Raw genomic sequence first — 24,542 nt, 5'->3', positions numbered from 1 at the left:
TACAATCCAGTGACAATACCACTATTCCACAACCTCCATTCGGAGATAAAAACTGCTATGCATTGCATTGCATTGCATCTGTTTCCCAAAATTAAAAATAAGTGCAAAGCATACCAAATTTAGCAGTTCAACTGCCTAAGTCCAATCTGCATGGCCATTAGCCCCGTCAGTTTTGTTGGTCCCTTCTTTCAGGTATCCCAGTTGGTCCTTTTGGATCTTGCAGCATTTATGAAAAAATATAATGCTACTCCTTCCTCCTGAAGGCTGCTTCAATTGCCCATTCTCCATCCTGGTCTTATCTGAGGGCTAGTGCAGGCAAGGCAATTAGCTCAACATTGATGTCTATAGTGTCAGCTGTGACTCAATGGGTGGCACTCTCACCTCTGCAAGGTTCCAGGTTCAAGGCCCACTCCAGGGTTTGAGCACAAAAATCAAGGCTGACACTCCAGTGCAGTACTGAAGGAGTGCAGCGCTGTTGGAGGTATCGTCTTTCAGATGAGATGTTAGGCCCTAAGTGCCTGCCCAGGTGGACGTAAAAGATCCTGTGGCACTGTTACAAAGATCAAGGATGTTATCCATGTGTCCCGGCCAATATTTATCCCTCAATCACCATCAATAAAAACAAATTACCAGGTCGATGCTGTTTGTGGGAGCTTGCTGTGCACAAATTGGCTGTCATGTTCCCTACATTCCAACAATGGCTACATTTCAAAAGTATTTAATTGACTGTAAAGTGCCTTTGGACGTCATGTGGTTGTGAAAAGCGCTGTATACATTCAAACCTTTCTATTCTTTCAATGAAACAACCTAAAACATGCTTTCAGCTTGTATACATTATTTGTTTGGCTGTGATGCTTTGTTCCAACCTTGTAGTTTATCTTCTAAATTAAAATTAATGTATTATAATATCACAACTAAAATAATTTTCTAAACATGTAAACAGTGATGAAAAATGGAAGAATTGTTGGTATTTTCCATAATTAACCAACCTGTCAGTGAAATTGTATTCTCAGAAATAGTACAAGTCTGACAATTCAGTTATAAAATCTTAAACCCAGGGCGTGGGGTGGGGTGTGGGGGGCAGTGGTGGAGGCTCAGTGGGGGTGGAAATCCCAGTTTGGAACAAAGGGAAATCCCGCTGCATGTAAAGTGGAGAATAATTGATATTATGTGAGAAGTGGATCCGTGTTTCAAGCCTGTGGTTACAGGGAGTCCTACTGAGTGTGATGAGTGGATCCTACACCGGGATTGGTGAGTGTGAGATGAGGATCCTGCATGCCAATTAGGGAGTGTGAGGAGTGGATCCTGCACTAGCATTGGAGAGTGTGAGGAATGGATCCTGCAGCAAGACTGGGATGTGTGAGGAATGGATACTGCACCAGGGTTGGGGAGTGTAAGGAGTGGATCCTGTACCAGGATGGGGATGTGTGAGGAGTGGACGCTGAACTGTAATTGGTGGATGTGAAGAGAGGACCCTGCACCTGGATTGTGGAGTTAGTGGAGTGGATCCTAAACTGGGACTCGTGGTCATGAGGAGTGGATTCTATACTATCATTAGTGGGTGTGAAGACTGGATCCTGCACTGGAATTGTGGAGTGAGCGGATTGGATTCTGAATTAGGTTGGTGAGTGTGAGGAGTGAATCCTGCACTGCCAGTGGTGAGTAAGAGGAATGGATCCTACAATGAGATTGGTCAATGTAAGTGGTGGATCCTTCAGCGGGACTGGTGAGTGTGAGAAGTGATCTTGTACTGTGATTAGTAAGTGAGAGGAATGGATCCTGTAATGGATTTGGCGAATGTGACTAGAGGATCCTGTACTGGGATTGGGGAGTGAGTATAGTGGATCCTGCACTCTGATTGTGAGGATTGGATTCTGATGTGTGATTGGTGAATGTGAGGAGTGGATTCTGTAAAGCAATTGGATGTTGTGAGGAGTGGATCTTCATTGTGATTGGTGAGTGCAAGGAGTCGATATTGCACTGTGATTGGTAAATGTGAGGAGCTGCCCCGCCTTGTGGTTGGTGAATGTGAGTGGATCCTGCAATGTGATTGGTTAGTGTAAATTGTCCCTGCACTGCAATTGGTGGGTGTGTGGCATTGTTCCTGCAATGTTATGATTAGTGTGAGGATCTTGTAAATTGATTGGTTAATATGAGGATCCTGCATTGTGATTGGTGAATGTGAGGAGTGGATCCTGTTGCTCCCAGAATTCCGCGCGGTCCAAGATGGCGGCGCCCAGACCGGGACCGTTGGGCGGGTTCCCGTTTCCCGCGGGAAATGGCGGCGATCCGGGGGGCGGAGGAGAGAAGCTGAAGAGACCGTGCCGGGCCTGTGTAGACTTCAAGACGTGGATTCGCGAACAGAAGAAGGTGGTGTCTGCGGTAAGAGAGGAGGAGGAGCGGCCGCCGGAGAGAAGGGGGGTTTGTTGGCGGATTGGGGGAGTTAGTTGGTGGTAGAAGATTGGAGGAGGGAGTGGGGGAGGGGTTGAGGTAGAGGAGGAAGGTTGTGGGGGAGGGGTTGATGTAGAGGGTGTGAGGGAGAGGAGGAGGGTGTGGAGGAGGGGTTGAGGGGATGAGGGGAAGGAGGAGGGTGTGGGGGAGGGGTTGAGGGAGAGGAGGAGGGTGTGAGGGTGGGGTTGAGGGAGAGGAGCATGTGAGGGTGGGGTTGAGGGAGAGGAGGAGGGTGTGGGGGAGGGATTGAGGGGGAGGACGGTGTGGGGGAGGGAGAAGGAAAGTTTGAGGGGAGGAGGTGGGTGTGAGGGAGGGGTTGAGGGGAGGAGGATGGTGTGGGGGAGGGAGAAGGAAAGGTTGAGGGGGAGGAGGTGGGTGTGAGGGAGGGGTTGAGGGGAGGAGGATGGTGTCGGGGAGGGAGTAGGAAAGGTTGCGGGAGAGGAGGTGGGTGTGAGGGAAAGGTTGAGGGGAGGAGGATGGTGTGGGGGAGGGATTGAGGGGGAGGAGGGTGTGGGGGAGGGAGAAGGAAAGGTTGTGGGGGAGGGGTTGAGGGAGGAGGAGGGTGTGGGGGAGGGGAGGAGGGGAGTATGGGGGAGGAGGGTGTGGAGGAGGGGTTGAGGGGAGGAGGAGCATGTGGGGGAGAGTTTGAGGGGAGGAGGTGGTGTGGGGGAGGGAGAAGGAAAGGTTGAGGGGGAGGAGGTGGGTGTGAGGGAGGGGTTGAGGGGAGGAGGATGGTGTGGGGAGGGATTGAGGGGAGGAGGGTGTGGGGGAGGGAGAAGGAATGGTTGAGGGGAGGAGGTGGGTGTGGGGGAGGGGTTGAGGGGAGGAGGAGGGTATGGGGGAGGGGTTGAGGGGAGGAGGAGCATGTGGGGGGAAAGGTTGAGGGGGAGGAGGAGGTTGAGTGGGAGGTGGGTATGGGGAGGGGATAGGGGGAGGAGGAGGGTGTGGGGGAGGGGTTGGTGGGGAGGAGGAGGGTGTGGGGGAAGGGGAGGTGTTGCGGTTGGTGGGGGGGGCGCAAAGGACAGGTCAGCTGATCAGAGCAATGGCATTTGGTTAAAGATCACTAGTTCAATAGAATTCCAGTAATTTGGACAGGATCTGGTTTCCTAATTCTGTCATTTTTCTATTAAAGCTGCCACTTCTGCCTTCCTTGATGTCTCTCTTTTCGTATCCACCTATAATTACAAATATCGCCATGATGTTCAGTGACCCGCAAAGCACCACTCTTACCACATCCCGGATCCAATGCCATGCACTGTCACACATTCACTCCCCATCTCTCATTCCAGCAGCACTGACTCACTCTATCTCAAAGCTACCTGGTCCACAGCTCCATTTCATTCTTTGATTTACCTGATGCTTTAACAAACAGCTTTTTTCCCTTTGAGGTTACAAGTTATGGATATTGACGCCATTTCAGATCCTCCTCCTGCATCCCTTTCCTCTGATCACATTCGTCTCTTATCCTGACAACCTGTCCTAAGCAAAGGCCTCAGCTTTATCCTTTTATGCCCCCGCTTCAATGAATTTTAAACGTGGCATGATGCTAACCTCTTCTTCCATCACTTGTCACATCCATGCATACTTCTTCAGCCAGGAGTCTTCAAAATTCTCATTCTACCTGGATCCTTCCATCTAGCCTCTTACTCTGTCTAGATCCTACCACTGAGAACAGCTGGCATGACACTGTCTCAATTTCTCTGCTCCTCTCACTCACTCTCACCTATTGTAGTGATTGTTGGTATAACCTTTCCTGCTCTCTTTAGGGATCATGTGATTGTTTTGTTGAATGAGCCCTTAGTGTGGGTAATCCTGGGGATGGAGCTTTCTAGTCATGAACGTGGTTCAAGCATGTAGTTTCTAAACAAGCTCTGTAATAATGTTATCTGTTTCAAATAAGAAACCTGTCCGGTATATCAAGTTCATTACATTTGATGGCAAGGGTCAAATAGCTCTGACGCTGCACCTCACCTTGTGAGTACATCAGTTCTTAAGGAAAGAAAGAAAAGTTTACTCACCAGTCGTGCCACTCTTTGGCAGAATCGACCTTTATAATGCATCCTTGGAAGACTGGAGCCAGTACACAGAGTGCCTAGGTTTTTATTTCGTGGCGAATGAAATAACAGCAGAGGAGAAGCAGAAAGCAATTCTTTTCAGTGTCTGGGGTAGCAAGACATGTAACCTCATCTGCAGTCTGACAGCCCCAATGAGCCCAATTCTAAACCTTTTACCAAATTGGTAGACCTTGCGATGACACATTTTCAGCTGAAGCCGTCACTAATAATGCGGAGGTTTAAGTTTGATTCCAGACTAAGGGCCCTGGGAGAGTCCGTTACAACTTATATAGCGAAGTTGAACCAGTTGCCTGAGCACTGCGACTTTGGAGACACGCTTAATGACGTTGCTGGACCGGTTAGTTTGTGGCATTCACGACAACGCCATTCAGCTTCATTTACTTGCAGAAGTTAACATCGATTTGAAGCGTGTTTTGGTAGTAACGCTAGCCATGGAAAGTGCTACGAGGGACTTGCAGGCTTTATGGCGTACAACATGGCGCCGTTCTTCAGTTGGGGCAGGAACCTACTGCCGGCCATGGCACACACAAAAACCAGAGAGACAGCAGCGAAGCAGGAGACAGTCTCTGCTGCTCGAAAAATGTAAAGGCCTAGTGGAAGCATTTCAGCAGCGATTCAGAGACCAATCTGTTACGGATGTAGAGGTAACCAAGTACCTGAAACCTGCTGATTCAAGGAGGGAGAATGCCTTTACTGCCACAAAAAAGGGCATGTAATAAAGCAATGCAGGGCGAAATTGAGACAGCCCATCAGACAGCAGACCAAGATGATTGAAGTGCATAATATAACAGAACCAGAAGCTGCTGATGCTGATATTTATTCCCTATACAATGTCAGAGCAGTAAAACTGAACCAATACCCTCTGCAGACTGTATTGCAGGGCTCCACCAGACAGATCTAGACACCAGAACCTCATCTTCAGCATTCCGGTGGTCTGCTCCACCAAATTGCGAGCTGCAGCATGAGCCTCATTATACTGTTGCTCTGCTGCAGCCTGAGGCCACTGCATGCGTGTCATCTGCGGGTAGCCCTTGTCCCTGAGGAGCCATCCCTGCAGCTTCTGTGGACCCTGGAAGACTCCAGGGATCTGTGACCGACTGAGGATGTAGGCGTCGTGTACACTCCCTGGAAACTGCGCACACCTGCAGGATGCAGGATGGAGGTCGCATACCAGTTGCACATTCAGTGACTGGAATCCCTTGCGGTTGATGTAGTCCATTGTGTGCAGCGATGGAGACCTGAACGCCACATGGGTGCAGTCAGTCGCACCCTGCACCTGTGGGAAACCTGAGATCTGGACAAATCCAATGGCCCTTGCATTCTGGCTGTCCTGGTTCCGGGTGAAATGCACAAAGTTATGTACCCTCACAAAGATGTCATCTGTGACTTCATGGATATATTTGTGGGCGGAGGCTTGTGATATCCCACAGAGGTCACCTGTGGAGCCCTGAAAGGAGCCACTGGTGTAGAAATTGAGCGCTGCGGTCACTTTCACAGCCACTGGCAGTGGATGCCCTCCATGTCCCCTTGGCGCCAAGTCCTGCAGTAAGTCGCAGATGTGAGCGACCAGGTCCCTAGGCATGCACAGTCGTCGGCAACACTGGTTCTCAGTCACCTGCAGAAATGTGAGGCGGCATCTATAGACATTGGGCGTCGCTAGGCACCTACCAGCCACAGCTTGCTATCGCCCCTGGGCAATGTGTATGGGAGCCCCAGCAGCCCCTTCTCCCTGAAGCTGCTACTCCTGCCTTTGCGCAGCCAGGCACCTCAGTCACTCCCTCCTCCGTCGCCTTTGCTCTCTGTAGGCCCTCAGGCATTCAGCTAGGTCACCAGGGTCCGTGCTCCGGATTGTAGTCCTCCTGCGGCATGAAAGAGAGAGACACGTGTGTGACGGTCCCTTAACACTTCCCGGAGAGTGCTGTCCACATCTCGGATGGCCACTGATGAGTGCACTGCATGGCTGTCCTGTCAGCCTGCAACGTGGGGGAGACAGCTCCTGACCGGGTTGCTGAGATTACAAGGGGCTGTGAGCGCCTCCAGCAGTGACTGCTACATGGTCAGCATTGTCGAGGAGATTATATGACGTGTGCAATCCAACTGCTCCGCAATCCAGTAAAGTGGACTCGCAGTCTGTGTCAGGAGGAGGGGAGGTAAGGTGCGCTTGGTGGCCTTTTGGTGCCTCCACGTTGCTTGCATGGGTGGGCAGGCTAGGAGCCTGACCCCAATCATATCACTGTGGCTGCTCCTGAACTGTCTCAGTTGCAAAGGAATGGTCAGGTTATACAGGTGTCCTTACTATGTGGCCACTCCTCTCGCCTACCCTGCCCCCCACCTCGATCTCTTCTGCGTGGGATGCAATGCCAGGGCAGCATTTGCTGCCCCGACAACAGCAACAGTTGCCTCCGAGATTGGGTAGCAGTTGCCCTGGACACTCTCCCCGACAACAGTTGCCTCCGGACACTCCCCCCCACGAAAACAGGCTCCTCCAAGGCAGGATGGCACTTCTCTCAGGCAGCACCCCCCCACCCCCCACCCCCAACAACACGGTGCCCCTGAAACCTGCAAAGCAACAGGCAACCCTGGCGAGCTGTGGAAAACGATACTATTCACACACCTCAGTTCCCCCGAATTGAAGGCCACCAAGTGTACATCGACTGTTTGTCGTTGTGAAATATGTCGACGCGCTTTCCCGTCAACGTGGACGGACGACCCAGCGGGGGTCCAAGAGCCTGACTGGATGGAGTTATAGTGATATACTGACGCATTACAATGAGCTCCCTGACGACCGTTGGCAGGAAATGCGGCCTGAGCGGAAGATCGCAACCTGCCTTCCTGCTGTTGTGAAACCGATCGCGCCATATTGTCCGCGCACGCCACCTATCACTCCTGCTACCAGCGGCACAGAAAATTCCGCGCTTAATTTTTAATCATGTGACCTGTGTATGTATGTATTTGTTGTGGTTTAAGATATTCTTTATAACTAGGAAATGTAGAAAACTAAAGGGGGAGGAAAGGTAGTGATTGAAGGTATAACCTTCCCTGCTGCCTTTAAGGGGTCACATGATTGTTCTGATGAATGAGCCCTAAGTGTGGTTAATCCTGGGGCCGGAGCTTTCTAGTTATGGACCTGGTTTGAGGATGTAGCTTCTAAAAGAGTTCTGTAATAAAGTTATCTGTTTCAAGTAGGAAACCTGTCTGGTACATCAAATTCATTATACCTATCTACCTCTGAATTTGCAACGCTCCATTGTCTTGGGTCCAATCCTGTCACTGTCATTAAATCTGCTGACGAGGGCGGTGCTATTGTCGTCTGGCAAACTGACCTCTACCTAGCCGAGGCTGAAAGCCAACTCTTCGATGTTTCTTCTATCTCTCTCTGGACCATAACCCCACCACTGAACGTGAAGCCAATGTTTCCAAGAGTCACTGATGTCATTTCCTCCGAAAATCTTCCTTCCATGTCCCTCAAATTCATGGCCCCTAACCTCAAATAGCTCATTTCTACATCCTTCCCAAGATCCACAAACAGGTCCTGGTGAACCTATTGTTTCAGCCAGTTCTTGCCTCACAGAACCTATTTCTTCCTATCTCAACTCAATTCTTTTCTCCCTGCGTCCAGTCTCTTCTCGCCCACGTCCCACCTCTTCCGGCCCACGTCCAGCCTCCCTTCCAATGTCCTCTGTCACTCTAACAGTTTCCTGGCCTGAACTATCTCCTTTTCAATCTCTTGCACTTCCATCTCCCACTAGGGCAGTTGGAGAGGTGTCCGCTTCTTCCTTGAATGGAAGCTCAGCTAGTTCCCCATCCATGACCATGCTCCTCTACCTGGCCGAACTCATTCTGTCATTGAACAACTTGTCTTTTAACTTCACTCACTTCCTTGAAATAAAAAGCATTGCTGTGAGAACTCCTAGGGTCCTAGCTATGCCTGTCTTTTTGTGGGATATATGGAAGATTCTTTGTTCCAGTCGTAAACGGGGCTCCTCACCACATCTTTTTCCAGCATGTTGATGACTGGTATCGATACCATTTCCTCTCTTGCCCTGAGCTAGAAAATTTCATCAGCCTTGCCTCCAGTTTCCACCTTTCCCGTTCTTACATATTAAATTATAATTTCGTTCCCAGTATCCATTATCTATTATAATTACATCTTGTACACCAGAATTGTTTTAAACTAGGCCAGATATCTTCTGCAGTCATGTTAAGTAGACATTTATTATGCACCAGAATTGGAGCGGCTGTGGACAAATTCGAAAATCTTACTGCACGCCAAAAGGATGTTTAACTCCTTATGTCTATGCTGGGCTTTAAAAGAACTATCTGATTAGTCTTATTCACTACCCAACTACCGGAAGATAATTTCAGAGTCACCAACTTTGTCTATGAAAGGCTATTTTTTCTATCAAGAGATACTGACACTATCTAGATTACTAGGCACTGAATGTTAGCAAAGATATATTGGCCTTTAGCAGGTACATTACAGATTCACCCAGATGATTTAAAAACAGGAAATGCTGGAAAAACTCAGCAGGTCTGGCAGCATCAGTGGAGAGAGAAACAAAGTTAATGCTTCGAGTCCAATATGACCTGAGTCCAATATGACCCAAATTATACCAGGCTGAAAGTGTTAAATTATGAAGATAGGTTGCATAACCTTGGCTTGTATTCCCCTGAGTTTAGGCAATTGGTGAGTGATCTAATCAAGGTCTTCAAAGTGACATTGAGCCACAAAAGGCAATATTAAGGAAGATGACCAAAACTTTGGTCAGAGATGTAGGTTTTAAGCAGCGTCTTAAAGGAGAGAGCAGGTTTAGGCAGGGAATTCAAGAGTTTAGGTCCTGTCAGCTGAAGGAACGGACACCAGTGGTAGAGCGATTAAAATCAGGATTCTCCAGAGGCCAAATTAGAGGAGTGCATGCCTTGGAAGTTATGGAGATAGGAAGGGGTGAGGCCATGGAAGGATTTGAAAACAAGGATGAGAATCGTAAAATCACAAGGTTGCTTAATGTAAGTAATGATGGGTGAATGGGATGGTGCGAGTAAGGCAGCAGATTTATGGATGGCGTTAAAGGTCAAGTCTAGAGGTAACAAAGGCACAGGTAAGGGTTTCAGCAGTGAATGAGCTGAGGCTGGGGTGGAATCAGGTGATGTTACAGAGGTGAAAATAGGCGATCTTATTGGTACAAATATGTGGTCGGAAGCTCATCTCATGGTCACATATGACAACATGGTTTGGTTCAGCTTCAGACACTTGCCAAGGAAAGAAATGGAGTTGTAACTAGGGAGCAGAGCTTGTAGCAGGCACCAAAGACAATGGCTTTGACCTTCCCAATAATTAATCAGAGGAAATTTATGCTCATCCAGTACTGGATGGAGGCTAATTTAGAGACAGTGGAGGAGTCAGGACAGGCAGTCGTAAGGTAGAGCTAGGTGGCAACAGTGTAAAGGTGAAAATTGACACTGTTTTCTGATGATGTCACCAAGATAATAACGAAGAGGAGCAACTGCAGTATATCATTGGTAGTAATAAAATTGTTGGTTCTGAGACAATTCACACCTTTTTTAAGATCAACATAAGAGGTTTACTTCCCATTAACTAAGCAATGACATAACAGCAGAGGAGTGCAGAAAGTTCAGGCAGTGCAGGATTACCTCCAAAGGAGAAGTGTGAATAGGATAGAGGAAGTTGATGTCGACATGAATAGCAAATTATGTACCTGCTTTTTATGTATTATATGTGAGGTCTATGGGTTTCAGCTTTCACAAGAAAAATAAACTGAATTGGTGATCTCAAAATGCTATCTAAAATTTCTGAAATCCAAAGTAACAATTCAACTTGCTCTTATCACCTTGAAAAGGTGGCTTGGTGATTGGCCTTTTATTCAGGGCGGTTTCCCACCTGTCCCCTGTTCTTGAGCTGTCAGGTTTTCAGTGTTTTGTAAGCTGGCATTGAGGATGCTAAATCTGGTTCGATGTATTGCTGAAAGTGCCATTGTGATGAAAGAAAGAGAACATCCCCAGTTCCTATAGTTTCTCCACATAACTGAAGTCCCACATCCCTGACACAATTCTGATAAATCTGCTCTACACCCTATAGATGGCCGTGCCATCCTTCCTAAAGTGGTGATGCCTTTCCTCGTGCAATTTCTCTCATATGAGCCCTTTACATTTGGATTCACTAACAATGTTGATTTGAATTTTAAACCAAACCCCCTGAACAGACCCTAATCCAGTATATCCTTTTGAAAAATGCAAATTTACAGTGCGGTGCTTCTTAAAAATAGTCGTAGCACAGGTATGGTAGGATTTGTTATTGCTGGGTTTCTTTAAGTTGAAGTGGCTGAGTATAATCTGCAAAGGAATGATTGTGAAATTGTTCATGTCTAAATACAAAGTGTTTGCTTCATTCTATTTAACACTTTAAGATTTATAATTTTTTAGATTTCCTACACTTGTTCAATTACAGGATGTTGCAGAAGACCTGGATAAAGAGCGTCCTGTTGAATGCCCTTTAGACCGTGAAGAACTGGGAAGAAGCACCTGGTCTTTCCTACATACGATGGCAGCATATTACCCAGACAGGCCGACCAATAATCAACAGGAGGACATGAAGCAGTTTATTTCTTTGTTTTCAAAATTCTTTCCTTGTGAGGAGTGTGCAGAAGACTTGAGAGAAAGGTCAGTGTGTACTTCTAATTTGCATTTGATTTTGTTAGTTGGTTACCGGGAAAACCCTTTGACTAACTGTTGCAACCTTGTTTCTCTGGAATAAAATTGTATTGAAGCTACTCGAACAGCAAAAGTAAATCTGGTACTGGAGCTTTGATCCTACAAAAATAAATGCTCAAAGTAATTTGAAGTAACTTGAAACAATCCCTGTTTTGTTCTGCTATCTGTAATTCACTTTATTCCCTTGTCCTGTTTATTAGTTTTAACGTTTTTTTCTTTTATGAAGCCTTTCCTCCCATCCCCTCTCCCCTCCCCTCCCCTCATCTTTTGACCTGAATTTAAAATGGGTTACTTTAGCTTTTTTTAAAATTTTGTCCCCACACTCCTGCCTTGTAGTTTGGACGTTTAAACGACTTTGCAAAAATTTGCTTTACTAAAACCTGATCCAATTTATTAAATGGAAAAACAAAGATTGCCATGGCCATTATATCAGTTTTTGTGACCTTTTTTTTTCACTCCAGTTTTCACTCATTCCCTTCTTTCCTGTAGGGCAGCGAACCCTTGCTGGAAAATACCAAGTGGCTACCCTTATTTATGGATGAGTCATCATAGCTGAGCTCATTCTTGACCTTCCCTGATAACAACACAGGCTTGAACAGAAGTCACTGGGTAGCGATAAGAATCAGATCCTTGGCTGCTGCTTTTCTCTTTTCCTGCAGCAGAAATGGCACTGAAACCAGTTGGTAAATGCTGCGGCTGCCACCCCAGTTTGGTGCGCGCAGTGATTTGAACCCGTGACATTTTGTGCCTGTGTGGTGTAGTCGCACACTATGTATAATTGTTTAATATATGGAATGCTTGCAGTGCAGTAAGTAAATAAAAAAGCCTAATTGGTGACTGATGCTTAGGTAAGGGTCTGAGGGCGGTGGGGTTGTTGTGCCATGAGTTCAATCTGATGTAGCTGGTTGGATGACATTTGACGATTGGAGGCTGTACGCTAGAACTGAATTTTAAGTTAGCCCCCAAGTCAGGGAGGTAGGTTGAGGTCATGTCAACAACAGCAGGACATGGGGTGGGTAGTGTGTTGGGTGAGATGGATCTTTGGGTAGAGGCATAAAGGATGTGAATGGAGGGAGCAGGCTAGAGCTAGGCACCTGGTTAATGTCTGTGGGTTGTGTGTGGGTTGGTGAGTTGAGCATTAGTGTTAAATTGGGAGTGGACAGAGAGGCTGGCTGTGAGTTAGGTGGCAGCAGGGAGGCAGTTGCAGGATACAACGTGACTGCTTTGTTTTTTGATTATCGACTTGATTGAATATGCTGTCCCCCTGGAAGAAAATGCAATGTGATTTTCTGGCCCTGTCAGCAAGCTCAGGAAATGTGTCCCTGTGCAATGTAGCAATGTCAAGGCAAAATAAGATAACAAATAGATTTTGCTTAGCGAAACATTTGGGAAAACTTCACTTTGGAATCCTTTCTTGATGCTAATTCTGTTTTTAATTCACTTTTGTAGACTGAAGACAATGCCTCCAGACACCAGCAACAGGTATAAATTTTCCCTGTGGATGTGCCTTCTCCACAATGACATTAACAAGCGAGTGGGAAAACCAGAGTTCGATTGCTCCAAGGTGGATGAACGATGGAGAGATGGATGGAAGGATGGTTCATGTGATTGATTTTTAAACTTCACATGTGTTATTTCAAATTATCTATTTGGTGTTTTTCCCTGTCCTTGACGATGTGCTGTTACTTGGTTTTGACTAGTTGGAAACTACAGTACGTGCTACCTTAATTTTCATGCACATTTCTACATTTGCATTTCGCAATTCCTAAATTAAAATAGATTCTCTCTCGACATGCTCCCTCACCTGGGAAAATGGGAGACAGGTAATGGAATAATTTCACTTTAAACAATTACTCTTGTGTCTTTATCCTCTAGGGGGTGCAATTGCTTCAGAATAGTGATTTGTTTGTGTGGAGACATCTCGCTTCTTCCTGAGTGAGTGTAGCTACAACAGACGGTTGAGGCAAAAGGGATTTTATATTTCAATCCACAAAACAAATTTGCTTGGGAGAGGTGAACATTTTGGCTCTCCAGTTCCCCCCTCAGCATTGCAAAAAATTGAGAAATTTTGCCAGGTTTTAATGGTTTTTCAAACTGTCTCCATCAAGATGAGCTGGTGATATCTTCAAACATCTATTTTCAGTTTGATATTAAACGGCTAACATTGAGCTACACTATTAGGAGAATCACAATAGACCTTTACCTGGCTGTGAACCAAGAAACTGAGTACAGGGTAATTAGCTTCCAATATGCCCGTCCGAGGGAATTTATAAAATTTCAAATTAATTGGTGAATCCATGAAATTGCAGGGGATATAATAATTCTGAGCTCTGTGCAATGATACTAGTGAAACTTTGGCGAACAAAAATGAATTACACCCACGTCAACTAGTACAGTATCCAAAGGAGGATGTTTAGTACAAGTGCTATTACAGCTGTACTAATGTATTTTCAAGTCTGGTACTGAAAGAATTATGTATTGGGGTCAGTGTTGTCGATTAGAAAAGTTGGCCACGGTGTTGAATAGCAGTTTTTGTGACGTTGTAATATGCGTGTCCACTGCAATATGTAAAATGTGCAATTCAGGCACTATGTGTCACCCAACACACCAACCCCATGTTAATAGTCTAGAAACTGTTAATGGAAAGGAAAGCCAAGACATTGTAAGCTTTTATAAATAATTATGATACTTGAATATAAATGGAAAATATGCCATGTGTTGGAACTGTAGAAGGTTCTTAGTCACAGGGCTGTGCTTCCAGAAGCCCTCAGCTGAACACTGCACCTGATCTTGGCGGCCAAAGGCTTCTGGAAGCAGCTGTGAGACGTTGAGAACATTATGGGATGAAATTTGAACAAAGAAATGAAGGACTAAACTAAAACTCTAAAAAGTTGCAATCGTTTATTGCACTAAATTTGTATAAATGCAACCAAATTGGGCTGGTTGTAGAGTATCTGCAACCATTCAGAGTTTGAATAACTGTGTTGTCAATCATCATGGAAGATTTATTTCCTTAAATGGCCTTTTTCATATCTGTCCCCAAGCTCCTCAGTTTATTTCGGGGAGGAAGTGCAATGGTTGTCATCCCACAAAAGACTGATTGATTCTTGTCAGACAATTATGACCATCCAGCTGTGGATGCAGGATGGAAATAAAGTTTCAAATTCAATTTTTAAGAAATGCAAAGATCTGAACACCTTTTGTAATATTTGAGAACAGAGTTAATGTGATATTTTTGTGTTTCAACTACTAAAAGGTTTAAAGGGTATTTATGCTTTAATTATTGTGTTACTTTGTTTGGTTAGTACTTTTACTGTGAGCTAAGCCTAGGTATGTGCAGAGTGTCTTGATGAATTAGCTCAATTACCCTTATTTAAATTTGATGGCTGAGCACCATTCTGAATCAGTGCATGAAACAAATAGTGAGATGTAAATGTGCTGTTTGTTAGTACAGTGGGTTACTGTTCAGGTTACAATCTGTCCATTTCTTGTGAATTCATTAATGGCGCAAACAGTAAAATGTACAGTATGGTTAGCCATATATGATCAGCACCATCTGGCCTGGGCTGTACTACTATCCCCTTATGAGATTGCCATTGGAGATAGTGGCATAGAAGAAATTTAAATATTCTACGGAATGAATTAAACCATGAGAGAGTTTTAATAACCATTACAATTTGATCTATTGAAAGGACATGCAATAAAATAAAACACCTCTTGATTTCAAACCAAGTGGTCAGACTATAGGAGCTTTCTGTTCATTGGTGTTCACCATGACCATCCTGCTTAGGTCAGGAGAGAAGAGCCGAACTCTCAAATTCAGGTTTACAACTGCAATACCCTCCAAGAAGATAAGATGCCCCTTCAGAGTAGCTAAAATACTGAAAGGTTTGAGAATCCTGAACTCCTTAGTATTGTCACTGTTTTGTAATAGGTTCCAGCTACTGCATTATCCTGTTTTAACTACATCGTCAATATAAAATAATTTTCATCTTTGCATATTTTCTGGAGTACATTCCTATTTGATCAGTAACTTATGACTGGAAGTTATTACAAGACTTTGTTCAGAGAATATTAAATGTTTAAGGAGGTAAGATAAACCTTACTATTGCACTAATTTTGAAGAATTAAAAACAAAATCCAAATGGTGGAAGTAGCTGCTAGTGCAATCAACATTGTTACTACTATGTTACACAAGATTGTACATACTTAAATATACTGTACTATGTGGCTATGATCTAAAGAGGTTTGGGTTTTCTAAAGGGTTCCTTGTCTGTGCACCTTCTGGATTTGTCATATTGTAAAAAAAAGAAATAATCAAGAGCAGGACACCCATAAATGGCTGGCTTTGAGACTCATTTTGCTCCAGGAGTATGTGCAATAATGAAGACTCTGTCAGACTCTATCTAATGCGATGCCAGAGAAACTTAGACTACAATAGCCAGTACATCCACAATTCTTCGTGCTGCATCAGTTCTAAGATCTGCCTTAAGTGAAACATTTGTTTTATACAATTACGGAGTTTATTTGTTCCACTGACAAGAACTTACAATCAAGCTGCATGAGACTGTTTTTCTGAGAATTTGATTAGGGATATAAGTAATTGAAATAATGCTGTGTTTAAATTTTATACACTTCTGTTATTAATTTCAAATCACTGGGTGGTCAGATGGACTGTTATCATTTGATCTTACTCTTTTAGAATGCTCCCTCTACCCTCTAATACAGCAAATTAGCTCTTTCTTAGATAACGCAACATCTATGCCACAACACCAGTCGTTGACCATCTTCTGTATATTTTCCTGTTTTCTTTTCACAACCCTATACCTGCTCCCGCTTGTCCTCTATTACATGAATGTATCTAGAGGTATTATTTAGGTTTATTTGCTCTGCCCTGTTGGATACGTTGTATACCTCCTAAGGTGTCCTAAGGACAACTCCTTTTGAAGCTGAAGATCACCAGCTCTTCCCTCTGACTTTGAAGATCAGTTTTTTTCCCCCTTTTCTGGATCATCCTATTTTGTTGTGCCAGTAAGAATGGTAAACATATGCAGCCTGACTGTGCAGCTTGATCATGCTTTCAACTGAAAGGACACAACAATATAACCCAGAATCCTGTTTGCTTTGTTTATTCTCATCTTGCACTATTGGATGAGATGAGTGATAAGTTAACTAATCTCCGGAGGTATCTTGCAACTTCTCCCTTGGTGAATTTTATGTGGCTCATAAAGTGCATCAGCTTTTTTTTGCAATTTTCTGTCTTTCACTTCTTATCACTGATCAAACCATGTGCAAATCTTGCCAGGTTCTTCTGGTAAGATCTTGGCTGCTTACTGAGTTCACAGTAAACCAGCTCGATATCCTTTGTGAGTATACCTGCCTTGGATTGAGACTGTGAGGTTAGGCAGGAAGAGGGTAGGTCCCAGCACAGATCTATGGGCCACTCCACTAAAACATGTGTCATCGTTTCAGGCATAAAATTCTGAAATCTTCTTAAAATGAGATAAGAATTCATAAGGTGTTTCCTTTATTTGGCCAAGGGAAAGGAGAATCCCATCCATATCTCTTTACATTTGTTGAATCTTAGAAGCTGGTCAATTAATTTGACTTTATAATAAATGTAACTTCTTGCTCGCAATGTTGTTTGGCGGAGTTCTAAGATTTTGACCCATCAGTTATGCAGTAACTTTATATGTCTAAGCCTGTGAATTTATTTCCTCATTAATGGCAAGAGAATGTTCTGAGTTGACATCTCCTCATCTTTAGAGAAAGGTGAGAGACGGCTCGCTTAAACAGATTAATAACTCCTTTCTTGTAACAGTCTTCATGGTAAAAGATAATTAAAAATAAAATCTCCATTTGATGGAAAAAATAAGTTATGTTGGAATCTTTTTTTCAGTGTCCGGATTGCAGAATATATTTACAAGTGAGAGGATTGATGGGGGGAAGCCATGTTGGAAATTTTATCATGGAGACTATTGTTCACTCATGAAGTATTGCTGATTAAATTGATTTTCTACAGAATAATTTCCATTTCATGAATGGACGGAAATGTGCTTCGTAATTCAGCTATTGTAATAATTTTGTTTCATCCACGCAAATGCTTCCTTAGCCACCATACCACCACCAATGAACAGGGGACCTAATTTAAATAATTAAAAGGGACCAGGGATGACAGGCAATAAAATAATGACAGAATTGCTAGTTTATTTTTGCCTCTTTTTGAGCATGTCATAGTCGGTCGTCAATTGTGTGTCTATTTTGGGCCTTTTGTTAGATTTGAAAATGAACAAAGATATTTCTTCATATTTATATCCCATGTTATAGATAGAAGTTATGTTAGAAATACATTGAATGTTTCATGATTTTGTTGCTTATCATTATTTATTGGTTCCAGCCATTGAATAAATGTCCTGTCCAGGAAGTCCTTGATGTCTGAATCTTGTCGCTTAGGTGGAAGGAGTTGCAATTCTAGTTAACCACTACAGTCCGTGAGGTGAAGGTTCTTCCCCAATGCTATTAGGCATGGAGTTCCAAGATTTTGACCCAGCGATGTTAGAAATTTTGATATATGTTGAAACCTGTGAATTTACTTCCTCCTCAATGGCAAGAAAATGTTTTGAGTTGAGCTCACCAGCATCAAAAACTCCTTCCTTGTAATAGTCTTCATAATCAATAGATATTTATTTTAAAAATCTCCCTTTGAGGAAAAAAAATTTGTGGATCAATTGGAAACTTTTTTCCAGTGATTGGTAAACAGAATTTATTCACTATGTGAGAGGATTGTAGTGATGATTTAAAGGTACAAAGGAGGAAGCCATGTTGGAAGTTATATTGTTGAGTCTATTCTTGAAAGTAGTGCATTTGATATGGATTTTCTAAAGTTGTTTGATAAAATGCCACGTTAACTTGATAACAAAATTAGGATTAAAGAGGCAGTGGCAGCGCGGTTACAAAATTGTTGATGTAACAGAGAGAGTGTGGTAGTAAATGGTTGCTTATAAGGCTGGAGGGAGTAGTGGTATTCCCCAGGAGTAGGTATTAGGACCTTTGCTCTTTTTGATGTGTTATTGACCTGGATATGGGCATGGGCCCATAATTTCAAAGTTTGCAGATGACACAAATTTGCAAATGCAGCAAACAGGAAGCTTGTGGAGGACTTCATGAGGACATAGACTTGTGAAATAGCCAGACATATGGCATATGAAATTTAATGCTAGTAAGTACAAAGTGATGCATTTTTGGAGGAAAAATGAGGAGGCAATATAAATAGATGTTACAATTTTAAAGAGAGAGTGAAAACATCTGGGGAATCACATACACAAATCTTTGAAGATGGCAAGACAAATTGACAAAGCCAAAGATTCTGTATGTTTTTTTATGGAGGACTATAGTGCAAAAGCAAGGAGACTACGCTAAATCTTTATAAAATACTGATTAGGCCTCAACTAGAGTATTGTATTTTTTAAAAAGCAAAATACTGCGGATGCTGAAACAAAAACAAAAATAGCTGGAAAAACTCAGCAGGTCTGTTTTTTTTTAAATCCAATTAGCAGGATCGTATTTTTTTTACTTGTTCGTGAGATTAATCATGGGACTTTCAATGTGATCACCCCTAATTTCTCTTGAAAAGGTGGCGATGAGCTTTCAGTGTGGTGGAGGTACACTCAGTGCAGTTGGGCAGGGAGTTTGAGGATTTTGATTCGGTGACACTAAAAGAATGGCAACCACCACCTTCTCAAGGGCAATTAGGGATGGACAATGAATGCTGGCCTATCCAGGGACACCCACATCCCATGAATATTTTTATTTAAATTCCAAGTCAGGATGGTGTGGCTGGGAAGAGAACTTGCAGGTGGCAGTGTTCCACTCCCACCAGTAGAGGTTGCAGATTTGAAAGGTGCTGTTGAAGAAGTCTTGGCGAGCCCCCTCCTTTGAGATCTCACCTTGTTCCATCCTTCTCACCTCTTATTCAAAATCAACATTCTCTTCTGCCCTCCCAAGTGCGATTAAAAATATTATCACTGAGATAACTTTATTTTCTCAGCCTCTTTTTTTACTCATTTATGGGATGTGGGCGTCGCTGGCTAGGCCAGTAGTTATTGCCCATCCCTAATTGCCCTTAAGAAGATGATGGTGAGCTGGTATCTTTAACCACTGCAGTCTATGTGGTGCAGGTACACCCACAGTGCTGTTAGGGATGGAGTGCCAGGATTTTGACTCAGCGGCAGTGAAGGAATGGTGATATATTTCCAAGTCAGGATGGTGAGTGGCTTGGAGGGGAACTTCCAGGTAGTGGTGTTCCCATGTGACTGCTGCCATTGTCTTTCTGATGGTAGTGGTCGTGGGTTTGGAAGGTTCTATCTAAGGAGCATTGGTGAATTCCTGTAGTGCATCTTGTAGGTGGTACACACTACTGTCATTGTGCGTCAGTGGTGGAGAGACTGAATGTTTGTGGATGGAATGCCAATCAAGCGGGCCGCTTTGTCATAGATGGTGGCAAACTTTTTGAATGTTGTTGGAGCTGCACTTATCCAGGCAAGTGGTGAGTCTTCCATTAGACTCCTGACCTGTGTCTTGTAGATGGTGGACAGGCTTTGGGGAGTCAAGAGGTGAGTTACTTACTGCAGGATTCCTAGCCTTTGACCTGCTCTTGTAGCCACAGTATATATTTTATATATATATATATATATATGGTTAGTCCAGTTCAGTTTCTGGTCAATGGTAAACCCCTGCAGGATGTTGATAGCGGAGTATTCAGCAATGGTAATGCCAATGAATGTAATGGGGTGAATATCTGTTGTTGGAGATGGCCATTGTAAAGCACTTGTGTGACGTGAATGTTACTTGTCACTTGTCAGCCCAAGCCTGGATATTGCCCAGGTCTTGCTGCATTTGGACATGGACTGCTTCAGTATCTGAGGAGTTGCTAATGGTGCTGAACATTGTGCAATCATCAGTGAACACCCCCACTTCTGACCTTATGATGGAGGGAAGGTCATTGATGAAGCAGCTGAAGATGGTTGTGGCTAGGACACTACCCTGAGGAATTCCTGCAGTGATGTCCTGGGGCTGAGATGATTGACTTCCAATAACCAAAATCATTTTCCTTTGTGCTAGATATGACTCCAACCAGCAGGCAGTTTTCCTCTGATTCCCATTGATTCCAGTTTTGCTAGGGCTACCTGATGTCTCATGTTGTCAAATGCTGCCTTTATGACAAGGGCAGTCACTCTCACCTCACCTTGGGAGTTCAGCTCTTTTGTCCATGTTTGAACCAAGACTGTAATAAAGGTCAGGAGCTAAGTGATCCTGGTGGAACCCAAACTAAGCATCAATAACCAGGTTATTGCTAAGCAAGTGTCGCTTGATAGCACAATTAATGACCCCTTCCATCACTTTACTGATGATCAAGAGTAGACTGATGGAGCAATAATTGGCTGGGTTGGATTTGATCTGCCTTTTGTGTACAGGACATACCTGAGCATTTTTTCTCATAACCGAATAGATACTAGTGTTATAGCTGTACTGGAACAGCTTGGCTAGGGGCGCAGCAAGTTCTGGAGCACAAATCTAAAGTAATATTGCTGGAATATTGCCAGGGTTCATAGCCTTTGCAGTGTCCCCTACCTATGCATCAAATGACCTCTAATTCTGCGATTTCAACTTCCATCTCAGTTCATTACGATCTCTCTGAGTTCACTGCCATCTTATCATCCTTAAATCTCTTCTTTCATATAAATGCCCCAACCCATATATAGGGCCATCCTCTTGACCTTGCTATCTCATGGTCTTACCACTCCCATTGTATCAAACACAGATAAGGCTATTGTTGATCACTTCCTTGTATCACTTTCTCTCTCTCCCTCTCTCCCCCTCTGTCTTTCCCCTCTATCCCTTTTTCCCTCCGTCCTTCTCCCCTCTCCCTCCCTTACCCCTCACTCAGTTTATAGCATGTATTCAGGACAAGTTCTTAAAGCAGTACATCTAATGCCAGCCAGGGAGCAGGTTTTCTCAACTTGGTAATGTGCAATGAGAAAGGATTAATCAATAACCTCATGGTAAAGGTGCCTCGTGGCAACAGTGATCATAACATGATAGAATTTCACATTTAGTTTGAAGGTGAGAAGTGAAGGTCTAAAACTAATGTTTTAAACCTAAATAAAGGTAATTATAAAGGTATGAAGGCTGAGTGGGCTAAGTGAACTGGAAAACTAAGTTAAAAGATATGACAGTAGAGATGCAGTGGCAGACTTTTAAGGAAATATTTAATAACGCTGAACAAAGATTTATCCCAGTGAGAAAGACTTGGAGAGAAGGATTCATCATCCATGGCTAAATAAGTAAGTAAAGGATAGTATCAAATTGAAAGAAACAGTACAAATCTGTGAAGGTTAGTGGTAGGTCAGAAGATTGGATAGATTTTAGGAACCAGCAAAGAATGACAAAAGAAATAATGAAGAGGCAGAAATTAAAGTATGAGGGAAAGCTAGCTAGAAATATAAAGAGAGCAAATAGCAATTTCATATCAAGCAATTTTAAAAAGAGTAAAACAAGCGTCAGCCCTCTAATAATGGAAAACAAGGAAATGTTGGAACAAAAAATGCTGGAAAAATTCAGCAGGGCTGATAGCACCTGTGGAGAGAAAGAAAGAGTTAACATTTCGAATCCGTATGACTCTTCACTCTGAAGAAGAGTAATACAGCCTTGAAATGTTAACTCTGCCTTTCTCTCCACAGATGCTGTCAGACCTGCTGAGCTTTTCCAGCATTTTTTGTTTTTGTTTCAGATTTCCAGCATCCGCAGTATTTTCCCTTTATCTTAAGGAAATGTTGGAAGTGTTGCACAGGTATTTTATGTCTCTCTTTACTGTGGAGGACTTAGAAAACTTCTCAAAAATACTTGAAAATCAACCAGGGAAAAGGTACTGTGAAGGCTATTAGAGCTAAAGGTTAACAAATCCCCAGGACCAGATGGCCTGCCTCTAAGGGTCTTAAAAGGAATGGGTGCAAAGATGATAGAGGGATTCCAAAATTCTTTAGATTGTGGAAGGGTCCCAGCAGATTCGGAAATGGCAAATGTAACACCTTTATTAAAGAAGGGAGGGAGACAGAAAGCAGGAAACTATAGGCCAGTTAGCCTAACATCTGGCATTGGGAAATTGTTAGAATCCATTATTAAGAAGGTTATTGATGACATCATGTGATCAGGCAAAGTCAACATGGATTTGTGAAAGGGAAATTTGTGTTTAATTTATGAGAATTCTTTGCAGAACAAGCAAGGTGAATAAAGGGGAACCTGTTGATGTGGTGTACTTGGATTTCCAAAAGGCTCTTGATAAGGTGCTACATCAAAGGTTACTGCATAAAAGGAAAGCTCATGGTGTAGGGGGTAACATATTAGCATGGATAATGAATTGGATAGCTAGCAGGAACCATTCGAGATAAATGAGTCTTTATGCGTTGGTAAGCTGTAACTAGTAGAGTGCCACAGGTATCAGTGCTGGGGCTTCAACTATCTACAATCCATATCAATGTCTTGGATGAAGGGATCAAATGTTTTTTAGCTAAATTTGCTGATGACACCAAGATAGGTAGGAAAGTAAACTGTTAAAAGGTGGTAAAGAGTCTACAAAGGGATATAGACAGGTTAAGCAAGTGGGCAAAAATTTGGCAGATGGATTTTCCAGTTGGCATGTGGGCTCTCACCACCCACTGAAGCTGAAACATGGCCAAGGGATGGAGGCAGCCTCACGGTGGCAAACCGGCAGTTGTAGGGGTGCAGCGTTCCATCTTGCAAGGAAATCCTCACCTCCCCCCCCCCCCCCCCCAACACCTGGTACCCTCCACAGCTGTGGCCACAGGCTATTCAGTAGAGAGGTTGCCTTGCCATGGTGACAGCCTGGTAAATGTGGCCTTTGTTTTTACTGTTTTTTTTTAAATCACTTCAGCTCCATCACCTCCATCTTGAGACGTCTTCTTTATCTCTTACCTGCATCGGCAGTGCCCATTTCTGGACAGCCAATTAATTGACTGCCTCCTCTAAAATAAGCTTCTGGGTCCCAACGCTGGCATGTGTGGGTTTAGCTCAATGTTTCAGGTCAATGACCTTTAGTCTGAGAGATGTGACAGGTTTTAAGCAAGTACAGGGGCAGAGAAAGGGGAAAACAAAAGGGAAGATCTCTGGTGGGGTGGGAGGCAGGAGTAAATAAATGACAAAAGAACTAATGGTGCAAAGCAAAAGGAGTTGGTAGTGGAACAAGTAAAGAAACTAAAAATGAGCATAGAGAAGGTGTAAATGACAACAGCAGAATCAATGGGCCTGAACTTTGGCAAGTGGCGATCAGAATCGGATTTGCCACTCAGTGCCGACTTTCTTACTTGGAAATCGAGACGATCCTTTCTTGCCCAACCTTCCGACTCAGGCCAGGTGAGAGCTATGCAGGACAGTGGGCTCCTGAGGCCTTCAGTTGATGGCTGCGGTGTCGGTAGTAAGTTGGCCACATCCCCTTTTTTACAACACTAGCTGCCATAAATCAGGTAAGTTAAAAGGTCCAGCCGCTTTCAAATCAGGGAGAAGGTAGGTATGTAGGATATGGATAGGATTTTGGGGCGGGGGGCAGGGATGGCTGGTCAGGGAGGGTGGTCAGATTTAGCGGGGGGGAGGGGGGGATCAGTGGTGGGTGGAGTATCAGTCAGGTGAAATAATCAGCGGTGGGTGGGGTGTCCAGTCAGGGGTGTGCAGTCGGAGGGGCGGGGTATGTAGGTGGGGGGAGGGGTTGCAGTTGGGAGGTTCCGTGCGGGTTGGGAGGGGTATGGAGTCTCATGAGGACAGTTAGAAAGATAGTTGGGGGTTCCGGTGTTCTGGGGGGTGGGTGTGGGAGGGTTCCCGTGAGCGATGGTGTCTAGTGGTGGGGCGGGGCGGGGGGGGGGTGGTGGTAGGAGTAGTTAGGGGGTCCCTCGGTGGTGGAGGGGGTGGTGTGATTGGGGGGAGTTACCCTGCACATCTTTGGGGTACCCCCAGATACACTGCCCTGGAGCTCGGAAGTTCCAGGTCTATTATCAACACCTGCTGTCTGAAAAAAATAGGAGCAGCGATTATGATCTGAAATTGTTGAACTCGATGTTGAGTCTAGAAAGTTGTCGAGCGCCTAATCGAAAGATGAGATGCTGTTCCTTGAATTTGCATTGAACTTCGTTGAGACAGTGTAGGTGGCTAAGGATAGAGAGTTCAGAGTAGGATTGGGGTGGAGGATTAACATGATAGGCAACTGAAAGCTCAGGGTGG

General features: G+C 44.1%; 1 protein-coding gene across 1 annotated transcript; it reads left to right on the top strand.

The window, feature by feature from the left end:
- The first annotated feature begins 2,194 nt into the window (after positions 1–2,194).
- On the top strand, positions 2,195–17,127 carry gfer (growth factor, augmenter of liver regeneration (ERV1 homolog, S. cerevisiae)). The gene is made up of 3 exons (XM_041207117.1): positions 2,195–2,382; positions 10,993–11,204; positions 12,705–17,127. The coding sequence occupies exons 1-3, from the start codon at positions 2,227–2,229 to the stop codon at positions 12,865–12,867; spliced, it is 531 nt and encodes a 176-aa protein (XP_041063051.1). The 5' UTR covers positions 2,195–2,226; the 3' UTR covers positions 12,868–17,127.
- Positions 17,128–24,542: the final 7,415 nt, after the last annotated feature.

Source organism: Carcharodon carcharias, chromosome 15 (assembly GCF_017639515.1).
Source record: "Carcharodon carcharias isolate sCarCar2 chromosome 15, sCarCar2.pri, whole genome shotgun sequence".
NCBI classification, from domain to species: domain Eukaryota; kingdom Metazoa; phylum Chordata; class Chondrichthyes; order Lamniformes; family Lamnidae; genus Carcharodon; species Carcharodon carcharias.
The sequence above is the reverse complement of the archived record's forward strand: the minus strand, read 5'-3'. Positions and strand labels throughout refer to the sequence as shown.

Coding starts and splice junctions, on each gene's coding strand:
- gfer (XM_041207117.1), top strand. CDS start 2,227: ATGGCGGCGCCCAGACCGGGACCGTTGGGCGGGTTCCCGTTTCCCGCG. Junction 2,383..10,992: donor AGAAGAAGGTGGTGTCTGCG/GTAAGAGAGGAG, acceptor GTTCAATTACAG/GATGTTGCAGAAGACCTGGA. Junction 11,205..12,704: donor GCAGAAGACTTGAGAGAAAG/GTCAGTGTGTAC, acceptor TCACTTTTGTAG/ACTGAAGACAATGCCTCCAG.